This window comes from Hypanus sabinus, chromosome 31 (genome assembly GCF_030144855.1).
Source record: "Hypanus sabinus isolate sHypSab1 chromosome 31, sHypSab1.hap1, whole genome shotgun sequence".
Classification (NCBI taxonomy): domain Eukaryota; kingdom Metazoa; phylum Chordata; class Chondrichthyes; order Myliobatiformes; family Dasyatidae; genus Hypanus; species Hypanus sabinus.
The window spans coordinates 36211219-36227652 of NC_082736.1; the positions used below are offsets into that span (position 1 = coordinate 36211219).

At 66.2% G+C, this 16434-nt stretch overlaps 2 protein-coding genes across 2 annotated transcripts; one reads left to right on the forward strand and one right to left on the reverse strand.

The window, feature by feature from the left end:
- Positions 1–1374: 1374 nt before the first annotated feature.
- On the forward strand, positions 1375–12931 carry LOC132383680 (vacuolar protein sorting-associated protein 51 homolog). Its single transcript, XM_059954871.1, has 2 exons — positions 1375–1781; positions 12710–12931. Exons 1-2 carry the CDS (start codon positions 1599–1601, stop codon positions 12914–12916), a joined length of 390 nt encoding a protein of 129 aa, XP_059810854.1. The 5' UTR covers positions 1375–1598; the 3' UTR covers positions 12917–12931.
- LOC132383622 (uncharacterized) lies at positions 4199–6563 on the reverse strand (the record flags this gene model as incomplete). The annotated part of the gene is made up of 2 exons (XM_059954816.1): positions 4199–4249; positions 6486–6563. Coding segments are annotated over 2 exons (129 nt in total), but the record flags the coding sequence as incomplete, so codon positions are not given.
- Positions 12932–16434: the final 3503 nt, after the last annotated feature.

The following is a 16434-nucleotide window of genomic DNA, read 5'->3' on the forward strand; positions in this document are numbered from 1 at the left end:
ACCATAGGCTCATAGCCTGATTAGCAGACTTACGTCTGGCACCTTGTCAAAGGCCTTCTGAAAAACCAAGTACACAACATCAACCAATTCTCCTTTGTTTATCTTAATTGTTACTTCTTCAAAGAATTCCAACAATTTTGTCAGGCAAGATTTTTCCCTTGACGAAACCATGCTGACTACAGCCTATTTTACCATGTGCCCGCAAGTACTCTGAGACCTCATCCTTCACAGTCAACTCCAACGTCTTCTCAACTACTTAAGTCAGAGTAACTGTCCTATAGTTCCCTTTCTTCTGCCCCTCTCTCTTCTTGAAGGGTGGAGTGACATTTCCAATTTTCCAGTCTTCTGGAACCATTCCAGAGTCTAGTGAACCTTGAAAGATCAGAACTCCGGAATGCACACCATCTGGTCCAGTGACGTACTCAGTTTAGAAAGAGCCTTCTCACTAGTTATGGTAACTTCACACACTTCGCGGCCCCGACTCCTGGAATTTCCACCAGACTTCCAGTGTCTTCCAAAGTGGAGACTGACATAAAATACTTAGTCAGTTCACCTGCCATTTCCCTGTCCCCCAGTAGCGTCTCTCTAGCACTGTTTTCCAATGTCCACTCTCACCTCTCTTTTACACTTTATGTACCTGAAAAAAAAACTTCTGGTATCCTCTTTAATATTATTGGCCAGCTAAATTTTGTATTCCACCTTAATTGGAATTATTCAGTCTGATGGCCTGGTGGAAGAAGTTGTCCCAGAGCTGTAGTACCGTTTCCCAGATGGTAGCAGCTGCAACAGTTTGTGGTTGGGGTGACTCAAATCCCCAATGATCCTTTGGGCCTTTTTTACGCACCGGTCTCTGTAAATGTCCTCAATGGTGGGAAGTTCACATCTACAGATGCGCTGGGCTGTCCGCACCACTCTCTGCAGAGTCCTGCAATTGAGGGAGGTACAGTTCCCGTACCAGGCAGTGATGCAGCCAGTCAGGATGCTCTCAATTGTGCCCCTGTAGAAAGTTCTTAGGATTTGAGGGCCCATACCAAACTTCCTCAACTGACTGAGGTGAAAGAAGCACTGTTGTGCCTTTTTCTCCACTCGGCTGGTATGCACAGGCTACATGAGCTCCTCAGTGATGTGTATGGTGAGGAATTTAGAGCTGTTCACGCTCTCAACCCCAGATCCATTGATATCAATAGGGATTAGCCCGTTTCCATCCCTCCTGTAATCCACAACCAGCTCCCTTTGTTTGTATTCTCCCTGACCTTCTCTCTCAATATAACTTTATTGCTCACGACCATCTCTTCCGCTGTAACTTTATTGTCCCTGACCTTCTCTCTCAATATAACTTTATTGCTCACGACCTTCTCTTTCACTAACTTTATTGTCCCTGATCTTCTCTCTCAATATAACTTTATTGCTCCCGACCTTCTCTTCCGCTGTAACTTTATTGTGCCTGACCTTCTCTCTCGATAAAACTTTATTGCTCCGACCTTCTCCTCCGCTGTAACTTTATTGTGCCTGACCTTCTCTCTCGATAAAACTTTATTGTGCCTGACCTTCTCTCTCGATAAAACTTTATTGCGCGGCCGCTGCTGCTTGCCGGGCCGATGGCGGCGGCCGAGCCGGAGCCCGACACCGACCCCGAGGGGAGGAAGCGACGCGCCCACGGGATGCTGAAGCTTTATTACGGGCTGAGTGAGGGCGGCGGGCGGCAGCCGAGCTCCCGGGACCCGTTGGACCCCGCCGACATCGACGGGGCCCACTTTGATCCCGAGGTTTACCTGAACAAGGTGCGGTCGGGGGTGAGGGGGGACTGTCTGTGGGGTCCGGGGTGAGGGGGGGACTGTCTGTGGGGTCTGGGGTGAGGGGGGACTGTCTGTGGGGTCCGGGGGTAAGGGGGGACTGTCTGTGGGGTCCGGGGTGAGGGGGGACTGTCTGTGGGGTCCGGGGTGAGGGGGGACTGTCTGTGGGGTCGGGGGTGAGGGGGGACTGTCTGTGGGGTGAGGGGGGACTGTCTGTGGGGTCTGGGGTGAGGGGGGACTGTCTGTGTGGTCGGGGGTGAGGGGGGGGACTGTCTGTGGGGTCGGGGGTGAGGGGGGACTGTCTGTGGGGTCGGGGGTGAGGGGGGACTGTCTGTGGGGTCGGGGGTGAGGGGGGGACTGTCTGTGGGGTCGGGGGTGAGGGGGGACTGTCTGTGGGGTCGGGGGTGAGGGGGGACTGTCTGTGGGGTCGGGGGTGAGGGGGGGACTGTCTGTGGGGTCCGGGGTGAGGGGGGACTGTCTGTGGGGTCGGGGGTGAGGGGGGACTGTCTGTGGGGTCCGGGGTGAGAGGGGACTGTCTGTGGGGTCCGGGGTGAGAGGGGGACTGTCTGTGGGGTGAGGGGGGACTGTCTGGGGTGAGGGGGGACTGTCTGTGGGGTCGGGGGTGAGGGGGGGACTGTCTGTGGGGTCGGGGGTGAGGGGGGGGACTGTCTGTGGGGTCGGGGGTGAGGGGGGACTGTCTGTGGGGTCGGGGGTGAGGGGGGACTGTCTGTGGGGTCCGGGGTGAGAGGGGGACTGTCTGTGGGGTCGGGGGTGAGGGGGGGACTGTCTGTGGGGTGAGGGGGGACTGTCTGTGGGGTGAGGGGGGACTGTCTGTGGGGTCGGGGGTGTGGGGGGACTGTCTGTGGGGTCGGGGGTGAGGGGGGACTGTCTGTGGGGTCTGGGGTGAGGGGGGGACTGTCTGTGGGGTCCGGGGTGAGGGGGGACTGTCTGTGTGGTCGGGGGTGAGGGGGGACTGTCTGTGGGGTCCGGGGTGAGGGGGGACTGTCTGTGGGGTCCGGGGTGAGGGGGGACTGTCTGTGGGGTCGGGGGTGAGGGGGGACTGTCTGTGTGGTCGGGGGTGAGGGGGGGCTGTCTGTGGGGTCGGGGGTGAGGGGGGGACTGTCTGTGGGGTGAGGGGGGACTGTCTGTGGGGTCCGGGGGACTGTCTGTGGGGTCGGGGGTGAGGGGGGACTGTCTGTGGGGTCCAGGGGACTGTCTGTGGGGTCGGGGGTGAGGGGGGACTGTCTGTGGGGTCCGGGGGACTGTCTGTGGGGTCGGGGGTGAGGGGGGACTGTCTGTGGGGTCTGGGGTGAGGGGGGGACTGTCTGTGGGGTCCGGGGTGAGGGGGGACTGTCTGTGTGGTCGGGGGTGAGGGGGGACTGTCTGTGGGGTCCGGGGTGAGGGGGGACTGTCTGTGGGGTCCGGGGTGAGGGGGGACTGTCTGTGGGGTCTGGGGTGAGGGGGGACTGTGGGGTCGGGGGTGAGGGGGGGACTGTCTGGTCGGGGGTGAGGGGGGACTGTCTGTGGGGTCGGGGGTGAGGGGGGACTGTCTGTGGGGTCGGGGGTGAGGGGGGACAGTCTGTGGGGTCCGGGGTGAGGGGGGGACTGTCTGTGGGGTCCGGGGTGAGGGGGGGACTGTCTGTGGGGTCTGGGGTGAGGGGGGACTGTCTGTGGGGTCCGGGGTGAGGGGGGACTGTCTGTGGGGTCGGGGGTAAGGGGGGACTGTCTGTGGGGTCCGGGGTGAGTGGGGGACTGTCTGTGGGGTCCGGGGTGAGGGGGGGACTGTCTGTGGGGTCTGGGGTGAGGGGGGACTGTCTGTGGGGTCCGGGGTGAGGGGGGACTGTCTGTGGGGTCGGGGGTGAGGGGGGGACTGACTGTGGGGTCTGGGGTGAGGGGGGACTGTCTGGTCGGGGGTGTGGGGGGACTGTCTGTGGGGTCTGGGGTGAGGGGGGACTGTCTGTGCCGTCCGGGGTGAGGGGGGACTGTCTGTGGGGTCGGGGGTGAGGGGGGGGAACTGTCTGTGGGGTCTGGGGTCAGGGGGGACTGTCTGTGTGGTCGAGGGTGAGGGGGGACTGTCTGTGGGGTCTGGGGTGAGGGGGGGAACTGTCTGTGGGGTCTGGGGTCGGGGGGGACTGTCTGTGTGGTCGAGGGTGAGGGGGGACTGTCTGTGTGGTCGGGGGTGAGGGGGGGACTGTCTGTGGGGTCCGGGGTGAGGGGGGACTGTCTGTGGGGTCTGGGGTGAGGGGGGGGAACTGTCTGTGGGGTCTGGGGTCGGGGGGGACTGTCTGTGTCGTCGAGGGTGAGGGGGGACTGTCTTTGGGGTCGGGGGTGAGGGGGGACTGTCTGTGGGGTCCGGGGTGAGGGGGGACTGTCTGTGGGGTCGGGGGTGAGGGGGGGACTGTCTGTGGGGTCTGGGGTGAGGGGGGACTGTCTGGTCGGGGGTGTGGGGGGACTGTCTGGTCGGGGGTGTGGGGGGACTGTCTGGTCGGGGGTGTGGGGGGACTGTCTGTGTGGTCGGGGGTGAGGGGGGGGACTGTCCGTGGGGTCCGGGGTGAGGGGGGGACTGTCTGTGTGGTCGGGGGTGAGGGGGGGGAACTGTCTGTGGGGTCTGGGGTCGGGGGGGACTGTCTGTGTGGTCGAGGGTGAGGGGGGACTGTCTGTGTGGGTTCGGGGGTGAGGGGGGACTGTCTGTGGGGTCCGGGGTGAGGGGGGGGACTGTCTGTGGGGTCTGGGGTGAGGGGGGACTGTCTGTGCGGTCCGGGGTGAGGGGGGGGAACTGTCTGTGGGGTCTGGGGTCGGGAGGGACTGTGTGGTCGAGGGTGAGGGGGGACTGACTGTGTTGGTTCGGGGGTGAGGGGGGACTGTCTGTGTGGTCGGGGGTGAGGGGGGGACTGTCTGTGGGGTCCGGGGTGAGGGGGGGACTGTCTGTGGGGTCCGGGGTGAGGGGGGACTGTCTGTGGGGACGGGGGTGAGGAGGGGGAACTGTCTGTGGGGTCGGGGGTGAGGGGGGGACTGTCTGTGCGGTCCGGGGTGAGGGGGAGCTGTCTGTAGGGTCCGGGGTGAGGGGGGACTGTCTGTGGGGTCGGGGGTGAGGGGGGACTGTCTGTAGGGTCTGGGGTGAGGAGGGGGAACTGTCTGTGTGGTCTGGGGGACTGTCTGTGGGGTCCGGTGTGAGGGGGGACTGTCTGTGGGGTCGGGGGTGAGGGGGGGGACTGTCTGTGGGGTCGGGGGTGAGGGGGGGATTGACTGTGGGGTCGGGGGGACTGTCTGTGGGGTCTGGGGTGAGGGGGGGACTGTCTGTGGCGTCGGGGGTGAGGGGGGGGACTGTCTGTGGGGTCGGGGGAGGGGGGGACTGACTGTGGGGTCGGGATTGAGGGGGTACTGTCTGTGGGGTCGGGGGTGAGGGGGGGACTGTCTGTGGGCTTCGGGGTGTGGGGGGGACTGTCTGTGGGGTCCGGGGTGAGGGGGGACTGTCTGTGGGGTCCGGGGTGAGGAGGGACTGTCTGTGGGGTCTGGGGTGAGGGGGGACTGTCTGTGGGGTCTGGGGTGAGGGGGGAATGTCTGTGGGGTCTGGGGTGTGGGGGGAATGTCTGTGGGGTCCGGGGTGAGGGGGGGACTGTCTGTGGGGTCTGGGGGACTGTCTGTGGGGTGAGGGGGGACTGTCTGTGGGGTCCGGGGTGAGGGGGGGGACTGTCTGTGGGGTCGGGGGTGAGGGGGGGACTGTCTGTGGGGTCTGGGGTGAGGGGGGACTGTCTGTGGGGTGAGGGGGGACTGTCTGTGGGGTCGGGGGTGAGGGGGGACTGTCTGTGGGGTCGGGGGGACTGTCTGTGTGGTCGGGGGTGTGGGGGGGGACTGTCTGTGCGGTCCGGGGTGAGGGGGGGCTGTCTGTGGGGTCGGGGGTGAGGGGGGGCTGTCTGTGGGGGACTGTCTGTGCGGTCCGGGGTGAGGGTGGACTGTGGGGTCGGGGGTGAGGGGGGGATTGACTGTGGGGTCGGGGGGACTGTCTGTGGGGTCTGGGGTGAGGAGGGGGGACTGTCTGTGGGGTCGGGGGTGTGGCTGGACTGTCTGTGGGGTCGGGGGTGAGGGGGGGACTGTCTGTGGGCTTCGGGGTGTGGGGGGGACTGTCTGTGGGGTCCGGGGTGAGGGGGGACTGTCTGTGGGGTCCGGGGTGAGGAGGGACTGTCTGTGGGGTCTGGGGTGAGGGGGGAATGTCTGTGGGGTCTGGGGTGTGGGGGGAATGTCTGTGGGGTCTGGGGTGTGGGGGGAATGTCTGTGGGGTCCGGGGTGAGGGGGGGACTGTCTGTGGGGTCGGGGGACTGTCTGTGGGGTCTGGGGTGAGGGGGGACTGTCTGTGGGGTCTGGGGTGAGGGGGGACTGTCTGTGGGGTCTGGGATGAGGGGGGGCTGACTGTGGGGTCGGGGGTGAGGAGGGGGGACTATCTGTGGGGTCGGGGGTGTGGGGGGACTGTCTGTGCGGTCCGGGGTGAGGAGGGACTGTCTGTGGGGTTGGGTGTGAGGGGGAGGACTGTCTGTGGGGTCGGGGGGACTGTCTGTGGTGTCTGGGGTGAGGAGGGGGGACTGTCTGTGGGGTCGGGGGTGTGGCTGGACTGTCTGTGGGGTCGGGGGTGAGGGGGGGACTGTCTGTGTCGTCGGGGGTGAGGGGGGACTGTGGGGTCGGGAGTGAGGTGGGAACTGTCTGTGGGGTCTGGGGTGAGGGGGGGACTGTCTGTGGGGTCGGGGGTGAGGGGGGACTGTCTGTGGGGTCGGGGGTGAGGGGGGACTGTCTGTGGGGTCCGGGGGACTGTCTGTGGGGTCGGGGGTGAGGGGGGGACTGTCTGTGGGGTCCGGGGGACTGTCTGTGTGGTCGGGGGTGAGGGGGGACTGTCTGTGGGGTCGGGGGTGAGGGGGGACTGTCTGTGTGGTCGGGGGTGAGGGGGGGCTGTCTGTGGGGTCGGGGGTGAGGGGGGGACTGTCTGTGGGGTGAGGGGGGACTGTCTGTGGGGTCCGGGGGACTGTCTGTGGGGTCGGGGGTGAGGGGGGACTGTCTGTGGGGTCCAGGGGACTGTCTGTGGGGTCGGGGGTGAGGGGGGACTGTCTGTGGGGTCCGGGGGACTGTCTGTGGGGTCGGGGGTGAGGGGGGACTGTCTGTGGGGTCTGGGGTGAGGGGGGGACTGTCTGTGGGGTCCGGGGTGAGGGGGGACTGTCTGTGTGGTCGGGGGTGAGGGGGGACTGTCTGTGTGGTCGGGGGTGAGGGGGGACTGTCTGTGGGGTCCGGGGTGAGGGGGGACTGTCTGTGGGGTCCGGGGTGAGGGGGGGACTGTCTGTGGGGTCTGGGGTGAGGGGGGACTGTCTGTGGGGTCCGGGGTGAGGGGGGACTGTCTGTGGGGTCGGGGGTAAGGGGGGACTGTCTGTGGGGTCCGGGGTGAGTGGGGGACTGTCTGTGGGGTCCGGGGTGAGGGGGGGACTGTCTGTGGGGTCTGGTGTGAGGGGGGACTGTCTGTGGGGTCCGGGGTGAGGGGGGACTGTCTGTGGGGTCGGGGGTGAGGGGGGGACTGACTGTGGGGTCTGGGGTGAGGGGGGACTGTCTGGTCGGGGGTGTGGGGGGACTGTCTGTGGGGTCTGGGGTGAGGGGGGACTGTCTGTGCGGTCCGGGGTGAGGGGGGACTGTCTGTGGGGTCGGGGGTGAGGGGGGGGAACTGTCTGTGGGGTCTGGGGTCAGGGGGGACTGTCTGTGTGGTCGAGGGTGAGGGGGGACTGTCTGTGGGGTCTGGGGTGAGGGGGGGAACTGTCTGTGGGGTCTGGGGTCGGGGGGGACTGTCTGTGTGGTCGAGGGTGAGGGGGGACTGTCTGTGTGGTCGGGGGTGAGGGGGGGACTGTCTGTGGGGTCCGGGGTGAGGGGGGACTGTCTGTGGGGTCTGGGGTGAGGGGGGGGAACTGTCTGTGGGGTCTGGGGTCGGGGGGGACTGTCTGTGTCGTCGAGGGTGAGGGGGGACTGTCTTTGGGGTCGGGGGTGAGGGGGGACTGTCTGTGGGGTCCGGGGTGAGGGGGGACTGTCTGTGGGGTTGGGGGTGAGGGGGGGACTGTCTGTGGGGTCTGGGGTGAGGGGGGACTGTCTGGTCGGGGGTGTGGGGGGACTGTCTGGTCGGGGGTGTGGGGGGACTGTCTGGTCGGGGGTGTGGGGGGACTGTCTGGTCGGGGGTGTGGGGGGACTGTCCGTGGGGTCCGGGGTGAGGGGGGGACTGTCTGTGTGGTCGGGGGTGAGGGGGGGGAACTGTCTGTGGGGTCTGGGGTCGGGGGGGACTGTCTGTGTGGTCGAGGGTGAGGGGGGACTGTCTGTGTGGGTTCGGGGGTGAGGGGGGACTGTCTGTGGGGTCCGGGGTGAGGGGGGGACTGTCTGTGGGGTCCGGGGTGAGTGGGGGACTGTCTGTGGGGTCCGGGGTGAGGGGGGGACTGTCTGTGGGGTCTGGGGTGAGGGGGGACTGTCTGTGGGGTCCGGGGTGAGGGGGGACTGTCTGTGGGGTCGGGGGTGAGGGGGGGACTGACTGTGGGGTCTGGGGTGAGGGGGGACTGTCTGGTCGGGGGTGTGGGGGGACTGTCTGTGGGGTCTGGGGTGAGGGGGGACTGTCTGTGCGGTCCGGGGTGAGGGGGGACTGTCTGTGGGGTCGGGGGTGAGGGGGGGGAACTGTCTGTGGGGTCTGGGGTCAGGGGGGACTGTCTGTGTGGTCGAGGGTGAGGGGGGACTGTCTGTGGGGTCTGGGGTGAGGGGGGGAACTGTCTGTGGGGTCTGGGGTCGGGGGGGACTGTCTGTGTGGTCGAGGGTGAGGGGGGACTGTCTGTGTGGTCGGGGGTGAGGGGGGGACTGTCTGTGGGGTCCGGGGTGAGGGGGGGACTGTCTGTGGGGTCTGGGGTGAGGGGGGGGGAACTGTCTGTGGGGTCTGGGGTCGGGGGGGACTGTCTGTGTCGTCGAGGGTGAGGGGGGGACTGTCTGTGGGGTGAGGGGGGACTGTCTGTGGGGTCCGGGGGACTGTCTGTGGGGTCGGGGGTGAGGGGGGACTGTCTGTGGGGTCCAGGGGACTGTCTGTGGGGTCGGGGGTGAGGGGGGACTGTTTGTGGGGTCCGGGGGACTGTCTGTGGGGTCGGGGGTGAGGGGGGACTGTCTGTGTGGTCTGGGGTGAGGGGGGGACTGTCTGTGGGGTCCGGGGTGAGGGGGGACTGTCTGTGTGGTCGGGGGTGAGGGGGGACTGTCTTTGGGGTCCGGGGTGAGGGGGGACTGTCTGTGGGGTCCGGGGTGAGGGGGGACTGTCTGTGGGGTCTGGGGTGAGGGGGGACTGTGGGGTCGGGGGTGAGGGGGGGGACTGTCTGGTCGGGGGTGAGGGGGGACTGTCTGTGGGGTCGGGGGTGAGGGGGGACTGTCTGTGGGGTCCGGGGTGAGGGGGGACTGTCTGTGGGGTCGGGGGTGAGGGGGGACTGTCTGTGGGGTCGGGGGTGAGGGGGGACAGTCTGTGGGGTCCGGGGTGAGGGGGGGACTGTCTGTGGGGTCCGGGGTGAGGGGGGGACTGTCTGTGGGGTCTGGGGTGAGGGGGGACTGTCTGTGGGGTCCGGGGTGAGGGGGGACTGTCTGTGGGGTCGGGGGTAAGGGGGGACTGTCTGTGGGGTCCGGGGTGAGTGGGGGACTGTCTGTGGGGTCCGGGGTGAGGGGGGGACTGTCTGTGGGGTCTGGGGTGAGGGGGGACTGTCTGTGGGGTCCGGGGTGAGGGGAGACTGTCTGTGGGGTCGGGGGTGAGGGGGGGACTGACTGTGGGGTCTGGGGTGAGGGGGGACTGTCTGGTCGGGGGTGTGGGGGGACTGTCTGTGGGGTCTGGGGTGAGGGGGGACTGTCTGTGCGGTCCGGGGTGAGGGGGGACTGTCTGTGGGGTCGGGGGTAAGGGGGGGGAACTGTCTGTGGGGTCTGGGGTCAGGGGGGACTGTCTGTGTGGTCGAGGGTGAGGGGGGACTGTCTGTGGGGTCTGGGGTGAGGGGGGGAACTGTCTGTGGGGTCTGGGGTCGGGGGGGACTGTCTGTGTGGTCGAGGGTGAGGGGGGACTGTCTGTGTGGTCGGGGGTGAGGGGGGGACTGTCTGTGGGGTCCGGGGTGAGGGGGGACTGTCTGTGGGGTCTGGGGTGAGGGGGGGGAACTGTCTGTGGGGTCTGGGGTCGGGGGGGACTGTCTGTGTCGTCGAGGGTGAGGGGGGACTGTCTTTGGGGTCGGGGGTGAGGGGGGACTGTCTGTGGGGTCCGGGGTGAGGGGGGACTGTCTGTGGGGTTGGGGGTGAGGGGGGGACTGTCTGTGGGGTCTGGGGTGAGGGGGGACTGTCTGGTCGGGGGTGTGGGGGGACTGTCTGGTCGGGGGTGTGGGGGGACTGTCTGGTCGGGGGTGTGGGGGGACTGTCTGTGTGGTCGGGGGTGAGGGGGGGGACTGTCCGTGGGGTCCGGGGTGAGGGGGGGACTGTCTGTGTGGTCGGGGGTGAGGGGGGGGAACTGTCTGTGGGGTCTGGGGTCGGGGGGGACTGTCTGTGTGGTCGAGGGTGAGGGGGGACTGTCTGTGTGGGTTCGGGGGTGAGGGGGGACTGTCTGTGGGGTCCGGGGTGAGGGGGGGGACTGTCTGTGGGGTCTGGGGTGAGGGGGGACTGTCTGTGCGGTCCGGGGTGAGGGGGGGGGAACTGTCTGTGGGGTCTGGGGTCGGGAGGGACTGTGGTCGAGGGTGAGGGGGGACTGACTGTGTTGGTTCGGGGGTGAGGGGGGACTGTCTGTGTGGTCGGGGGTGAGGGGGGGACTGTCTGTGGGGTCCGGGGTGAGGGGGGGACTGTCTGTGGGGTCCGGGGTGAGGGGGGACTGTCTGTGGGGTCTGGGGTGAGAGGGGGACTGTCTGTGGGGTCGGGGGTGAGGGGGGACTGTCTGTGGGGTCGGGGGTGAGGGGGGACTGTCTGTGGGGTCGGGGGTGAGGGGGGACTGTCTGTGGGGTCGGGGAGGGGGGGACTGTCTGGGGTCGGGATTGAGGGGGGAACTGTCTGTGGGGTCGGGGGACTGTCTGTGGGGTCTGGGGTGAGGGGGGACTGTCTGTGGGGTCTGGGGTGAGGGGGGACTGTCTGTGGGGTCTGGGATGAGGGGGGGCTGACTGTGGGGTCGGGGGTGAGGAGGGGGGACTATCTGTGGGGTCGGGGGTGTGGGGGGACTGTCTGTGCGGTCCGGGGTGAGGAGGGACTGTCTGTGGGGTTGGGTGTGAGGGGGACGACTGTCTGTGGGGTCGGGGGGACTGTCTGTGGGGTCTGGGGTGAGGAGGGGGGACTGTCTGTGGGGTCGGGGGTGTGGCTGGACTGTCTGTGGGGTCGGGGGTGAGGGGGGGACTGTCTGTGGGGTCGGGGGTGAGGGGGGGACTGTCTGTGTCGTCGGGGGTGAGGGGGGACTGTGGGGTCGGGATTGAGGTGGGAACTGTCTGTGGGGTCTGGGGTGAGGGGGGGACTGTCTGTGGGGTCTGGGGTGAGGGGGGGACTGTCTGTGGGGTCGGGGGTGAGGGGGGACTGTCTGTGGGGTCGGGGGTGAGGGGGGACTGTCTGTGGGGTCGGGGAGGGGGGGACTGTCTGGGGTCGGGATTGAGGGGGGAACTGTCTGTGGGGTCGGGGGACTGTCTGTGGGGTCTGGGGTGAGGGGGGACTGTCTGTGGGGTCTGGGGTGAGGGGGGACTGTCTGTGGGGTCTGGGATGAGGGGGGGCTGACTGTGGGGTCGGGGGTGAGGAGGGGGGACTATCTGTGGGGTCGGGGGTGTGGGGGGACTGTCTGTGCGGTCCGGGGTGAGGAGGGACTGTCTCTGGGGTTGGGTGTGAGGGGGACGACTGTCTGTGGGGTCGGGGGGACTGTCTGTGGGGTCTGGGGTGAGGAGGGGGGACTGTCTGTGGGGTCGGGGGTGTGGCTGGACTGTCTGTGGGGTCGGGGGTGTGGCTGGACTGTCTGTGGGGTCGGGGGTGAGGGGGGGACTGTCTGTGTCGTCGGGGGTGAGGGGGGACTGTGGGGTCGGGATTGAGGTGGGAACTGTCTGTGGGGTCTGGGGTGAGGGGGGGACTGTCTGTGGGGTCTGGGGTGAGGGGGGGACTGTGGGGTCGGGGAGGGGGGGACTGTCTGGGGTCGGGATTGAGGGGGGAACTGTCTGTGGGGTCGGGGGACTGTCTGTGGGGTCTGGGGTGAGGGGGGACTGTCTGTGGGGTCTGGGGTGAGGGGGGACTGTCTGTGGGGTCTGGGGTGAGGGGGGGCTGACTGTGGGGTCGGGGGTGTGGGGGGGCTGTCTGTGGGGTCGGGGGTGAGGAGGGGGGACTATCTGTGGGGTCGGGGGTGTGGGGGGACTGTCTGTGCGGTCCGGGGTGAGGAGGGACTGTCTGTGGGGTTGGGTGTGAGGGGGAGGACTGTCTGTGGGGTCGGGGGTGAGGGGGGGACTGTCTGTGGGGTTGGGTGTGAGGGGGAGGACTGTCTGTGGGGTCTGGGGTGAGGGGGGGCTGACTGTGGGGTCGGGGGTGTGGGGGGGCTGTCTGTGGGGTCGGGGGTGAGGAGGGGGGACTATCTGTGGGGTCGGGGGTGTGGGGGGACTGTCTGTGCAGTCCGGGGTGAGGAGGGACTGTCTGTGGGGTTGGGTGTGAGGGGGAGGACTGTCTGTGGGGTCGGGGGTACTGTCTGCGGGGTCGGAGGTGTGGACTGTATGTGGGTATGGAGGTGCGGGGGTGACTGTCTGCCGGGTCAGGGGTGCAGGGCGGGGGATTGTCTGCGGAGTCCGAGCTGTTACCCAGTCTGGTAGTCCCAGACCTGGTGCTCCTGCAGCAACCCTCCACCCTCCACTGCACCGCCCTGCGGCGCACTCACACAGAGACACACTCATTCACTCTGTCTTCTGCAGCTGAGGAGTGAGAGCACGCTGGCGGAGCTGATGGACAGTGAGACCGAGATGGTGAAGCAGATCCGGGCACTCGACAGCGACATGCAGACGTTGGTCTACGAGAACTACAACAAGTTCATATCGGCTACAGGTAGGGGCCGGCAGCGAGTGAGCGATACACCCCTCGCACAGATGGGAGCATTTCTGAGGAAAGGAGCAGGGAACTAGTCAGAATAAGGTGCGGGGGAGAGGGGGATGAAGTGAGACACTGGGAGGTGATAGGTGAGACCAGGTGAGGGGGAAGGTGGGTGGGTGGGGGAGAGGGGGATGAAGTGAGACACTGGGAGGTGATGGGTGAGACCGGGTGAGGGGGAAGGTGGGTGGGTGGGGGAGAGGGGGATGAAGTGAGACACTGGGAGGTGTTAGGTGAGACCAGGTGAGGGGAAGGTGGGTGGGTGGGGGAGAGAGGGGGGGATGAAGTGAGACACTGGGAGGTGATGGGTGAGACCAGGTGAGGGGGAAGGTGGGTGGGTGGGGGAGAGGGGGGATGAAGTGAGACACTGGGAGGTGATAGGTGAGACCAGGTGAGGGGGAAGGTGGGTGGGTGGGGGAGAGGGGGGATGAAGTGAAACACTGGGAGGTGATAGGTGAGACCAGGTGAGGGGGAAGGTGGGTGGGTGGGGGAGAGGGGTGATGAAGTGAGTCACTGGGAGGTGATGGGTGAGACCAGGTGAGGGGGAAGGTGGGTGGGTGGGGGAGAGGGGTGATGAAGTGAGTCACTGGGAGGTGATGGGTGAGACCAGGTGAGGGGGAAGGTGGGTGGGTGGGGGAGGGGGGGATGAAGTGAGACACTGGGAGGTGATAGGTGAGACCAGGTGAGGGGGAAGGTGGGTGGGTGGGGGAGAGGGGTGATGAAGTGAGTCACTGGGAGGTGATGGGTGAGACCGGGTGAGGGGGAAGGTGGGTGGGTGGGGGAGAGGGGGATGAAGTGAGACACTGGGAGGTGTTAGGTGAGACCAGGTGAGGGGAAGGTGGGTGGGTGGGGGAGAGAGGGGGGGATGAAGTGAGACACTGGGAGGTGATGGGTGAGACCAGGTGAGGGGGAAGGTGGGTGGGTGGGGGAGAGGAGGGATGAAGTGAGACACTGGGAGGTGATGGGTGAGACCGGGTGAGGGGGAATGTGGGTGTGTGGGGGAGAGGGAGGATGAAGTGAGACACTGGGAGGTGATAGGTGAGACCAGGTGAGGGGGAAGGTGGGTGGGTGGGGGAGAGGAGGGATGAAGTGAGACACTGGGAGGTGATGGGTGAGACCGGGTGAGGGGGAAGGTGGGTGTGAGGGTGGGGGAGAGGGGGGATGAAGTGAGTCACTGGGAGGTGATGGGTGAGACCAGGTGAGGGGGAAGGTGGGTGGGTGGGGGAGGGGGGGATGAAGTGAGACACTGGGAGGTGATAGGTGAGACCAGGTGAGGGGGAAGGTGGGTGGGGGAGAGGGGGATGAAGTGAGACACTGGGAGGTGATAGGTGAGACCAGGTGAGGGGGAAGGTGGGTGGGTGGGGGAGAGGGGGGATGAAGTGAGACACTGGGAGGTGATAGGTGAGACCGGGTGAGGGGAAGGTGGGTGGGTGGGGGAGAGAGGGGGGGATGAAGTGAGACACTGGGAGGTGATGGGTGAGACCAGGTGAGGGGGAAGGTGGGTGGGTGGGGGAGAGGAGGGATGAGGTGAGACATTGGGAGGTGATAGGTGAGACCAGGTGAGGGGGAAGGTGGGTGGGTGGGGGAGAGGGGGGATGAAGTGAGACTGGGAGGTGATGGGTGAGACCAGGTGAGGGGGAAGGTGGGTGGGGGAGAGGAGGGATGAAGTGAGACACTGGGAGGTGATGGGTGAGACCAGGTGAGGGGGAAGGTGGGTGGGTGGGGGAGAGGGGGGATGAAGTGAGACACTGGGAGGTGATGGGTGAGACCAGGTGAGGGGGAAGGTGGGTGGGTGGGGGAGAGGGGGGATGAAGTGAGACACTGGGAGGTGATGGGTGAGACCAGGTGAGGGGGAAGGTGGGTGGGTGGGGGAGAGGAGGGATGAAGTGAGACACTGGGAGGTGATGGGTGAGACCGGGTGAGGGGGAAGGTGGGTGTGAGGGTGGGGGAGAGGGGGGATGAAGTGAGACACTGGGAGGTGATAGGTGAGACCAGGTGAGGGGGAAGGTGGGTGGGTGGGAGAGAGGGGGATGAAGTGAGACACTGGGAGGTGATGGGTGAGACCAGGTGAGGGGGAAGGTGGGTGGGTGGGGGAGAGGGGGGATGAAGTGAGACACTGGGAGGTGATAGGTGAGACCAGGTGAGGGGGAAGGTGGGTGGGTGGGGGAGGGGGGGATGAAGTGAGACACTGGGAGGTGATGGGTGAGACCGGGTGAGGGGGAAGGTGGGTGGGGGAGAGTGGGGGATGAAGTGAGATACTGGGAGGTGATGGGTGAGACCAGGTGAGGGGGAAGGTGGGTGGGTGGGGGAGAGGGGGGATGAAGTGAGACACTGGGAGGTGATGGGTGAGACCAGGTGAGGGGGAAGGTGGGTGGGTGGGGGAGAGGAGGGATGAAGTGAGACACTGGGAGGTGATGGGTGAGACCGGGTGAGGGGGAATGTGGGTGTGTGGGGGAGAGGGAGGATGAAGTGAGACACTGGGAGGTGATAGGTGAGACCAGGTGAGGGGGAAGGTGGGTGGGTGGGGGAGAGGGGGGATGAAGTGAGACTGGGAGGTGATGGGTGAGACCAGGTGAGGGGGAAGGTGGGTGGGGGAGAGGAGGGATGAAGTGAGACACTGGGAGGTGATGGGTGAGACCAGGTGAGGGGGAAGGTGGGTGGGTGGGGGAGAGGGGGGATGAAGTGAGACACTGGGAGGTGATGGGTGAGACCAGGTGAGGGGGAAGGTGGGTGGGTGGGGGAGAGGGGGGATGAAGTGAGACACTGGGAGGTGATGGGTGAGACCAGGTGAGGGGGAAGGTGGGTGGGTGGGGGAGAGGAGGGATGAAGTGAGACACTGGGAGGTGATAGGTGAGACCAGGTGAGGGGGAAGGTGGGTGGGGGAGAGGGACGATGAAGTGAGACACTGGGAGGTGAAAGGTGAGACCAGGTGAGGGGGAAGGTGGATGGGTGGGGGAGAGGGGGGATGAAGTGAGACACTGGAAGGTGATGGGTGAGACCGGGTGAGGGGGAAGGTGGGTGGGTGGGGGAGAGGGGGATGAAGTGAGACACTGGGAGGTGATGGGTGAGACCAGGTGAGGGGGAAGGTGGGTGAGGGAGAGGGGGGGATGAAGTGAGACACTGGGAGGTGATGGGTGAGACCGGGTGAGGGGGAAGGTGGGTGGGGGAGAGGGGGGGATGAAGTGAGACACTGGGAGTTGATGGGTGAGACCGGGTGAGGGGGAATGTGGGTGTGTGGGGGAGAGGGAGGATGAAGTGAGACACTGGGAGGTGATGGGTGAGACCAGGTGAGGGGGAAGGTGGGTGGGTGGGGGAGAGGGGGGGATGAAGTGAGACACTGGGAGGTGATGGGTGAGACCGGGTGAGGGGGAAGGTGGGTGGGGGAGAGTGGGGGATGAAGTGAGACACTGGGAGGTGATGGGTGAGACCAGGTGAGGGGGAAGGTGGGTGGGTGGGGGAGAGGGGGGATGAAGTGAGACACTGGGAGGTGATGGGTGAGACCAGGTGAGGGGGAAGGTGGGTGGGTGGGGGAGAGGAGGGATGAAGTGAGACA

Coding starts and splice junctions, on each gene's coding strand:
- LOC132383680 (XM_059954871.1), top strand. CDS start 1,599: ATGGCGGCGGCCGAGCCGGAGCCCGACACCGACCCCGAGGGGAGGAAG. Junction 1,782..12,709: donor CCGAGGTTTACCTGAACAAG/GTGCGGTCGGGG, acceptor TGTCTTCTGCAG/CTGAGGAGTGAGAGCACGCT.